Here is an 11,146-nt window from a genome sequence, read left to right on the forward strand (position 1 = left end):
AACCAATACACGTACGTGTTTATACAATGGGTAGAGAACGTATGCATTTTCTTGCATTGACAATATGTACGAGTATTGAAACCAGCATCCACAACAAATGCAAGAATAAATTCAATTCCTGGTCAGGATTTCAGCTGTAGCAATTGCATTTTTATTCAGGCAACTCCTCAATTTAAACACAGAATCTTGCAACAAGTCCCCCAAGATTCTGTGTTTAAATTGAGGAGTTGCCTGAATAAAAATACAATTGCTACAGCTGAAATCCTGACCAGGAATTGAATTTCTTCTTGCACTTGTTGTGGATGCTGGATATATTTTGAGTGCAAGTGGTGCTCCAGTGGTTTTCAAGTATTGAAACCTACATGTGTACTTGTGTAGCAGAAATACACGTCATTTTATAAACAGTGCATTTCCCGCTGCATAATTTATAAAATACTAGCAATAATTTCTGCTCATCCACCTACAAATACAAATGCTGTACTGTGAATATAGCTTTGAAAGATGGGCTCCCTATTCTTTTCTATAAACAATAAACACCCATGTTAGAACTAAGGCCATGCTATTAAGGGCAAATTTAACCATTCTCTCAGTAAAAGATTTGGTATTTTTTAACATATACATAAAAATTTAGCTAAGTTTCATAACAAACTTTTTTTTTCTCATGACTTTTATTGCATAGCCTCTTTAATAGAATATCCCCAAATCACTATTCTGCCATGAAAGAATTGCTGAATGGCTTTCTTTTAAAGAGTGTTGAAAAAGTACAAATCATTCAAAATATTGTGGCGAGATCACTTTCTAATCTGAAAATGATTGCATGTTTTTAACTGTGTTGAAAGAACCAGACAGGCTTGTGATTAGTTATAGATCCAAGTTTAAAATATTAACAGAACAGGTCCAAGTTATTTAAGGAAGCACATGATTAAATATTTGCCAACGAGGATCCACAGACCCTTCTAACCACTGAAGAGGACCTCCTGTCATCTTCTTCCCTTAATGAAATCAGATTCATCTAAATCTGTGATGGTGCATCTTCAGGTCTGGTTCCAGAGTTGTGGAATCTTCTTACAAAAGAAACAATACTCTCTGAGAATTACTTCCAGGGGAGAGCTTTTGTGAAAACACAGCTTTTTAATGATTGATTTTTATTTTTTATTTTTTAAAAACATTTGGATTGTTAATTATAGGGTTGGTATTATCATGTATTAGCTCCTTCTCTGTTGCTTCTTTTTTTTTTTTCTACTGTTCCTGATTGGTTACTTTGATTACTGATTTATGTTTTAGTTTTTGTCTCTCTATCATTGCTCCTTGTTTTTTAGTTATCAGTTTTGTTGGTTCTTATTTTATATTTGATCGATTAAGACTTGTAGGAATTTCTAAGGACTCTGCAGTCATTCAGTTCTTTTTAAATTTGATTTCTGTATAGGACTATAAATTGTGTTATGTTTATAACTCTAGTTCTCCGATCCTTGTTTCATATCTGTTTATTGCTTTATTTGCTGAATTTTTTTGATATGCCATGCCTTAAGCATTTTGAAAGGCATGATCTAAATATGACAAATGCATAAATGAAACCTTTCATATCTGCAGACTAATGTGCAACAAATGCTTCTCATTCACTTTAGCTTCCTTGAGGGTTAAGATTAATTCTTCCTGCTCGCTCCCTTTCTGTCTGTCCCCCACCCCCAGTCCCTCCCCCTCATTTACTTTTCTGTATGCCCTGTAGCTGAGTTAAGATGTGGGACCTGCCTAGGCACTGTGTGGTATAAAGGGTTAGGGTGGAGCTGGTTGAGACGAAGGGGTGCACAAGGAGGGTTGAGGAGAGCTGGGCTCTCAGGCTGAGCTGGCATGACATGGCAGAGCAGGGGCATGGGACTGACTACTACCGGCTATTCAAACACTCCAGGCATCTTGCTAAGGGAACCTCTTGAGGGGGCGGGGACTGCCTGCTGTCTCCTCGGGACACGGACATCCCCCAGCCTTTCATTTTACCCTATTGCCTCCTTCAATCAGCACTGTGTGTACAGTCACTACCAGCCCTCTCTGGGATAGGGATCTCGGGGCACCGACTTTTCAAAGGAAAGCAGAACAGTTTACTAGAAAATATCTCCGTTGCTGCTTCAGGCTGATAGGGCTTGGCACTCTGGATCGTGCTGTGAGCTGCTCCCTTCCACTCTCCCCCACTTCTCTCCTGCCTTATTTACCTTTTGTGAAGAAGGCAGGGGGGGGGACTGCAGTCAGCAGAACAGCGTCTGCCGCCCGCGTGCGTCCGTCCGTCCTCCTCCTCCGAGTCGAGCCTGGCATTCATTCATCCTCCAGCTGGAGGGCCAGCCGTTTAGTGCCAGGGGAAAGGGAACACGGGCAGAGAAACACTAGTAGTGAATGCTCTCTGAACTGCGCTTTATTCCCCGAAGAGCTTCCTGGCTTTCCAGAAGTGCTCACTCCGGGACAGGATCTGCACTTAAAAGGCACATGATCTGGGTCCATAGCCCCCTTTGCATGGAACAGGCGAAGTAAGCCCAGCTGCCTCCTAGCAAGGAACTTCAAGAATGTTTCACTCGTCTGTGTTTCTTGCTACAAGAAAGAAGAGAAGAACGTTCTTGCCACGCATCCAGTCAGAAAGTACGGTGCTTGCTTTTCTAAAGGAAGATGGGCTGTGACACCAAATAAAAGCCCGAAACAAGGAGCTGGAGGCAAAGGCAAGGAAAGTGACCTGGTAAGTGCTAGGCGGGCGGGGGGGGGGGGGGGGGGGGGGGGGGTGTTGAGCGGGCAAGTTTATCTGCAGAATATTTCTGCCTACAGTGCCCAGCTCCAGCTGGGAGGGACATTTGGAGCGCTTAATTTCCTGGCAAATATGTACACACGCTGCCCTGCACTCGCTCTTTCTGCCGCCGTGATGATTACTCGGCGGCTGGCTGCTGTACTTCGGGTCTGCTCAGTTCCCACGAGTTAAAAGCACAGTCCCTGCTCGTAGATCATACACCTGAGCACCCCCCGAAGAGCTGCTCCTCGCGCGTCCCTCTTCAGCAGTGGAGGTCAGGGGTGTGTGTGTGTGTGTGAGAGAGAATGTGTGTGTGTGTGTGTGAGAGAGAGAGAGAATGTGTGTGTGTGTCCGGTTACTTGAGCGCTCCAAACATTCAGACTATTATTATTATGTTGGGTTTTTTTTTTTTTAGCTCCCAGAAAGCACATAAAATAAGGAGAGTGTGGTCAAGGGAAAGTGGAGGGTACCAGAGAGGGTGCAGGGGGGAGGGGAAGGAAAGAGAGAGTGCCAGAAGGGACAGTGAGCATGCTACTGTAATTTCTACAATAGTATATATATTCTTATCCCGTCTTTCAATAAAGATGAGCGTGCAAACGTAGAAACCGGAGCATCATATTGCTGTCTGTGTACCTCACAATACAAGTTTCTTTTGGGTAGTTTGCTGATCTGTCATATTAAGGGACTGTGAAACTTACAGTCAGTGTTTCTGATCATCTATTTCTTTCTATTTATCTTAATTTTTTTCCCTGATAGTGATGGGGACTACATGAGACCTGCATTTTAAGTATATGCTCAGAGAGAAAGAAGGCAAGGAAATGCCTTGCAAAAGCACAGCGGAGGTTTTACAGGAAATGGGAGAACGAAGTGCAATAAAAAGCATTCACAGAGAAGTGCTAGCATCCCACAAGGCTTTCCTTTTTTTCCATTATCTTTTTTTAATTTATTTATTTATAATGAACGGTACTGATTGGGGTGGTGCTTAGGCTATGCGGGCTGCCTTTCCTGCAGTTCAGCTCCCAAAGTCTTCCTGGGAAATGGAAGTTAATGCAAGCGATGAAAGCACTTTGCAGTCAGGGGCAGAATCGAAAGTGCACGTCTGAAAGTGCCAATACACTATCCTGAGAGTAAGGGTGAAAAAAAAAAAGATTTATAGAAGGGGAGAAAAGTGCACGTCTGAAAGTGCCAATACTCTATCCTGAGAGTAAGGGTGAAAAAAAAAAAAAGATTTATAGAAGGGGAGAAAAGTGCACGTCTGACGGTGCCACTACACTATCCTGAGAGTAGGGGTGAAAAAAAAAAGATTTATAGAAGGGGAGAAAAGTGCACGTCTGAAAGTGCCAATACACTGTCCTGAGATTAGGGGTAAAAAAAAAAAAAGATTTATAGAAGGGGAGAAAAGAGCACGTCTGAAAGTGCCAATACACTGTCCTGAGAGTAGGGGTGAAAAAAAAAAGATTTATAGAAGGGGAGAAAGGTGCACGTCTGAAAGTGCCAATACACTATCCTGAGAGTAGGGGTGAAAAAAAAAAAGATTTATAGAAGGGGAGAAAAGTGCACGTCTGAAAGTGCCAATATACTATCCTGAGTGTAGGGGTGAAAAAAATAAGATTTATAGAAGGGGAGAAAAGTGCACGTTTGACATTGCCAATACACTATCCTGAGAGTAGGGGTGAAAAAAAAAAGATTTATAGAAGGGGAGAAAAAATGTGTCTTGCTCAAGAAAACATGCCATCCTGAGAGTGACATGGATGAGACTGGAATTTGCATTTCCAAGGTTTCCAAATCTACTGTGAGTTTTTATTGCAGGTCAAGATCAAGTTGTTACCTAAGGAGTTCCTTGTGCAATAAAAGTCTGGTAAAAAAAAAGTTTGATGATGCAATTTGGTATACATGGGGGGGGGGGGGGGCATAATTTTGTAATAGACTGTCCAAATTTAGCTGTACACAATTACACCTGCTATTGTGTGCATGGATATTTTCTGAGAAAATGTGTGCACATACTCTTATGCATATTTTTTGAAAATTCAAAAAATATGCATGAGTGCAAATCCTCCCCAACCCTGCCCCCCCCCCCCCCCCCCGGGAGTGCCTCCACGCAGTCCAGATAAATGTTCATGCATACTTGATGTATTTGTATAAGTTCACCTGTATAGTGGGCAGGCAGTTTTATTACAGGCCATTTCCATGGGTAAGGACACTGTTTTAAATGTGGAAATACCTTTGGAATTTACCCTTCTGGCATTAACAGAAGAAATGGTAAAACTTGCCCTCAATAGCATGGCTGCAGGACTAACATGGACATTAACACAGAGAAGTTTAACGTTGGTCTTAGCTGCAGTCTGAAATGCCCATTGATAGCTGACCCTAAGTGAAAGGGCTAGCTAACACAGGGGATTTCTTTCATACTTCAAACCTGGGGCACATGTGACCCCCCTCTCAAGCATAACCTCTCTCCTCCCCCCAAGAACCACCCCTCAGCATATAACAGGACCCAACTCTAAGAGGCAACCCACCTCCTCGCCCCCTAAGAGGCAATCCTGTTGAATGGTGCATATTAGATTCCCATCAAGGGAAGCATCCCACCACCGCCACCATCGCCCACCCAAAAAAAAAAAAGCAGCCACCCACCTTCAAAATGCATCTCCGGTATGTGACTAATATCAGGCATTTCCCCAGGGAGGCATCCTCCTCAGAAAGAGGCAGCCCCTTCAAGAAAACCACTGCTATTCTAACGGAGGCACTTATCAAAGAGAGGCTTCCCATCATCCCCTGAACAGAGACAACCCACCAGCCAAGGGGCTTTCTCCCTGAAGCATCCTTTCTTATAAGCCTTTCTGGACTCCCTACCCAACCCACAGGAAATAGGAGGACCTTAGTAGTCTGGAAAGGCAGGATCTTCACACAGGCAGAAGAGACATCGTAGCCCTCCCTCCTGCATTTCAGCCACCGCTGAATAATGCAGCTAAGGGAGCTTCACCATATAATGATGATGTGATATTGCTGAAGCCGCATCATTTGATGGCAGATGTGGTGCGGCAGGATGGTTCTGATATCCCTCCTGCCTGTGAAGATCCTGCCCCTTTGGACTGGTAAGGACCTTTTTCTGGAGAGCTGGATGGGGTTGAGGTGATCTGCTATGCTGGGGGTGGGGGGGGGGGGGGGGGAGGTGGTGAGAGAGGGAGACTTTTGAGGAGAATATCTTTGGGGAGATACCATTCTCAGGGGTGCTGCCTACCTGGGAGGGATACTTCTATCAGGGGGGAAAACCTAATATATGCTATATGCCAGGGATGCCTTTCATGGATAGGGTCTGCTTCTTGGGGAAGGGGGTTTCTGCTGAGCCAAGAGAAATGGTACTTGAGATGATTTTCAGGTAGGGATGCGATATCATTTGTTTCATTTTCCTTAATACATTATAAACAACATTTACAATAAGTTCTGAGATATATGTTAACCTTTTGCCTTCACTGGGTCCACAATTGATGGTGGCACCATCAGGACATGTATGTTAAGGATTTTTTTGCATAGCACACTAATTTTAGCACATGTAAAATGGCCTTAATGAGCACGTTAAGCTTTAGTGCCTAAGCCCCTCAATTCTTACTGTGCATTTGACAAGTTAGATGATTTCTGACTGAGGTTGCCAACCGGTTCCAGATTTTCAGAACAGATTAATCCAGTCCTGGTTTTACCTCACTGCATGCAGGGACTTGTAGTTTCATTATTGCCATTCCTTAAAAAAAGCAAGACTAAAAATCCCTGCATGCAGTGATGTAATACCTGGATTAATCTGCTCTGAAAATCTGGAGCCAGTTGGCAACCCAACTTCTTACTAAAGACCTTTTTTTTGTGTTGGAAGGGAGGGGCTAGAGTGTCGTGATAGTAGAGAGAGAGAGTGGTTGCGATATTTTCACCCACATTTTCTGATAGAAGGAAGGGTAAATTAATGTGGTTTCATTCCCTGCAGTTGTGCTGGTTTCTGCTGACATTCCATTCTATGCTGTCCTTTTATCTCCTTCATGAAATGCTTGTTAAAATAAGACATTAGGAGTGTCCTGCCTAGATTCAGGTAAAGTGAAGACCAGCAGTGAACAGATTCCCCAGAATAGTCCTCCCATTACATCTTCACACTGATTTATGTTATTCCTATGATCTTATTCTGTATATGTTTTATAAGAGAAACTTCTAATTATGCTAAATTTCATGCTAATGTGGTAAATTCCCAATATGGATTAAGCTGAGGTCACTAAATTTATTACTCAAGAATTATATGAGAATTTAACTTCATTGTCTTGTTTTTCAGTCCTTTTTCGTCTTCTCAACAAATAAACCATTTTGGCATAAACATGGGGATGATTAAAGCAGAGAGTGAAGAAAACAGAACAGAGGGAATTAAAACTGAACTGAACACACGCCTTTATTTACCAGGCCTCACCACACCATATAATGAGGGTTCCAAACCAGAGCTGATAGACTTTACTAAATTGGTTGGCGTACAGATTATCCTCATCTTTGCTTATTGCTCTATCATCATTTTAGGGGTGATTGGAAACTCATTGGTCATCCATGTGGTGATTAAGTTTAAAACCATGCGTACTGTTACTAACTTCTTCATTGCTAATTTGGCAGTAGCAGATCTGATGGTGAATACTTTGTGCCTGCCCTTCACGTTGGCTTACACTCTTTTGGATGAGTGGAAATTTGGGATTGTGCTCTGCTACTTGGTCAACTATGCTCAGGGTCTTGCTGTCAGCGTGTCCACAGTAACCTTGATGGTCATTGCTTTGGACAGGCATCGCTGCATTGTCTACCATCTGGAAAGTAAAATCTCCATAAAAATCAGCTTCCTGATTATAGGTGTTACATGGGCTTTCAGTGCTTTGTTGGCCAGCCCATTGGCAATCTTCAGGGAGTATTCTCTGATTGAGATCTCCTCTGATTTCAAAATCCAGGTGTGTTCGGAGAGCTGGCCAGTGGAAAATGTGAATTTTGGTACAATCTATAGTATGTCAATGCTACTGATTCAGTACATTTTGCCTTTGGGCATCACTTCTTATGCCTACATTAGGATATGGACAAAACTAAAAAATCATATTTGCCCTGGTGGAGGGAATGATCACTATCACAACCGTCGACGAAAAACAACCAAAATGTTGGTGACAGTGGTGGCAGTGTTTGCTGTGTGCTGGCTGCCTTTTCATGCATTGCAGCTTGCTATAGACATTGATGGCAAAGTCTTATTCTTGAACGAGTATAAGCTTATCTTTACAATATTTCATGTCATTGCTATGTGCTCAACATTTGCCAATCCCATCCTCTATGGGTGGATGAATAACAACTATTGGACTGCCTTCCTTACAGCATTTAAATGTGAGCAAAGAATGGACTCCATCCATCCTGAGGCTTCAGTGGCATTTCAAGCCAAGAAAAAGCAGCTGGAAGTAAAAGAAGAAATTTGCATGCGTGCTAATTGTCAGACAACCTTCCCGCAGCCCACTGATGTTTAATTTACCAAGTTAAAGAAACAAAATGGACCATTTAAAGATATACACAATCAACCTAATCAAGGCACTTTAGTGAATCCTATATCATGTTGAAGAAAACCAGCAACCAAGTTGTGCAACAGTTCTGTGATACTGAGAGAGTTAATATTTTACTGCTTAGTCTCAGTTCAATATCACAGAGAAGCATATCAGATGGAAAAATGTCTGTGTATGTTGTGGATTGTGTTTGTATGTATGAGTCTCCACTCCATCCCCATCGCATCCCAACCAACCCAACTCCACTTTACCTTATAACTTTAGAAGGGCTACATCTAACTGCACCAAACTTTATGTGCAGATAGGTTATGGAGGGGGGAGGAGATATCTGACTTTTCCAATTTTCAAAGTTGAAGAGTAATTTGGGGAGTGCAGGACGGGAGGACAAAATTGGTAGTTTTCTTGCAAGAAATGAATGCAGATTTTGTGTTTGTGTGTGTGCATGTGTGTTCCCCTTTTAACTTTGAAATGGATGGACCTAACTCTACCAAACTTTATGTGATGGTAAGTCCTTGCGAGGGACATCGACTTTTCCACTTTCCAGATATGGGGAGTTATTTGGGGAAGAGGGGCGTGTGCAAGAAGGGGGCAAAGTTGGCAGGTTTCTAAAAGATATACAAATGCATCGGATGGAGGGGGAGTTGAACAGAAGATATCTAGAATGCCACATTATCTAGTTGTTGTTTAAAAAATATTGATCCAAATAATTCAATGTTATTTGGATCAATAATATTGGGGCTTTGCTTGGAATTTCTGAATGAAGGAATTGTTGCCTTCCTCCCTCAGCAGCAACAAAAGATGTAGAAAAAGGCTATTTCTAAGGTTATGCATTACTCATCTGTATTTTCGGTTCTGGTAATAAACCGGTAAACTGCTCAGTATTTAACATGATACTTAATATTTGATGGTGCCCTCCAGTAAAATTTCATGTGCCTCTATTATTAGCATAGTAGCATAGGTATTAAATTTGTCCTCACTACTTTAGTAGTTGCCATAGTTGTTCTTGTCTATAATGTATGTAGTGATGATTCCTATAGTACATTAGAAGTCAAATTATATTTCAAGAAGCTCTCACAAATGTTCCATTTCCATTTCAGTTTTCCCTGTCCCAAATGTGTCAAATATGCACTAAGAAGCATGAATTGATGGAATGGTTCTTGAACATAAAAAAGATTAGAAACTTAAAGGTGAATTTTAAAAGCCCTACACACACCAAAGCCAGGAGATATGTGCACAAATGGAGCTGGCGCGCACTGCACAGATTTTAAAAGGCACTCATATATGCGCATAGCTCCTGGTACACGAACAAGTCAAAATTTCAGAAAAAAGTGTGGGTGCCGGCAGGGAATGGGCAGGGCATATCAGGGGAAGGCCAAAAGATGTGCGCATAAATACTTACGCGAGCAGGCCCACACAGGGGTCCCCTGCTGCGTAACTTTACTACTGCTATGGATGGTGTATAAGTACAAAAACAAAAAATCTAGGCTGTTTAAAAGTTACTGTCCCTCAGTGTTTGTAGATGCCATTCCATAGAGACGAGATTCTCTGTTCTTCTGGCATCCTGTGTCTTGCAGCATGCCCACTACATAATTAAGAATTAAATCATAGTATGCACAAATTACAAATACAAAATGCATTCAACATATAGGGAGTCCATCTTTCTATCTTCAGTACAGCATTTGCATGCATAAGTGGACGCACAGAGATTTCTGCTAGTATTTTGTAAATTGTAGGGCAGGAGCTGCACAGTTTATAAAATACTGAAAAGTTCTGCACAAAAAGTACACACATTTTTGTCAGTATGTGTGAATATTTCCAATGCAAGAAAACACAAACTTTTTCTACCTATTTTATAAAAACATATTGGTGTATATTTTAGGCACATAAAAATGTTTAACATGTATATGTAATAACCCTGATTTATATGCAGAGGCTGGCTTTTCTAAAATATGCATGCATACTTGAAATCACCTGTTTGCCGATACCTCTGCCAGTTCACTCAGTCCATCTCTACTTCACCTAGACCCTCTAGCAATTCGCCCTGAACCTCCACCAGTTCACCCAGACCTTCCACCCAAAAACTGTAGCCAACAGCCAAGCCCAGTTTCACTTGCTCCAGTTTGTTAGCAGATGTAAAAGTGTACAAATAAGTTCAGTAATGTAGGTTCAACTATCTCTTGATTTCCTCTTCGAGAGAGCATTCCCTAACCAAGACAACAACAGACTACCCTCAATGTTTTCCCCTGCAGGAGATGCTTCCTAGTCTTCTACTCCCCTCTCCTATGACCTCTGTCACAACTGATCTCACTCCCTTGATGTCTGCCTTTTTCTCCCCCACCAAAGGTTTTCATTCCCATTGTCTGTGCATGCTTCACATTGCACCCTGCTCTGAACGAAGGAAGGGTGGGTAATAAATGGTTTAAAAATAAATAAATAAATAAAATAACAACTGCCGCATGTACTTCTGAATCTTGGCCCTTGATTCCACTGGCAAAATACATGAGCGAAATGGAAAATATACAGGCACTCTTGATATTTATGAAATAACATGTCCACAAATACATGCTACTTATGTGTGTTTATGCTATTTTTATACGTGTAACCTCTTTGAAAATTTATACAGGAAGATAACAACTAATCTTGGAATACAATATAGTCATAAAAGTTATAAAATTATCAGCAAGTAAATGAATTATAGGCAACCCACCTAAATACAAAGTCAACAGTATAAAACAATAACATAAAACCCAGAGTCTAAAAACAATTACAATCATGTCTATTGACATTGGCCTTAATATGTAGGGTTTTCATATTTATTTAGGAGGCAGAAACTAAAATTATT

General features: G+C 41.5%; 1 protein-coding gene across 1 annotated transcript; it reads left to right on the forward strand.

Moving 5' to 3' along the window:
- The first annotated feature begins 2,048 nt into the window (after positions 1–2,048).
- Positions 2,049–10,204, forward strand: NPY2R (neuropeptide Y receptor Y2). The gene is made up of 2 exons (XM_029583920.1): positions 2,049–2,716; positions 7,068–10,204. The coding sequence occupies exon 2, from the start codon at positions 7,111–7,113 to the stop codon at positions 8,269–8,271; it is 1,161 nt and encodes a 386-aa protein (XP_029439780.1). The 5' UTR covers positions 2,049–2,716; positions 7,068–7,110; the 3' UTR covers positions 8,272–10,204.
- Positions 10,205–11,146: the final 942 nt, after the last annotated feature.

The sequence above is a fragment of the Rhinatrema bivittatum genome, chromosome 1 (assembly GCF_901001135.1).
Source record: "Rhinatrema bivittatum chromosome 1, aRhiBiv1.1, whole genome shotgun sequence".
In the NCBI taxonomy this organism is placed as follows: domain Eukaryota; kingdom Metazoa; phylum Chordata; class Amphibia; order Gymnophiona; family Rhinatrematidae; genus Rhinatrema; species Rhinatrema bivittatum.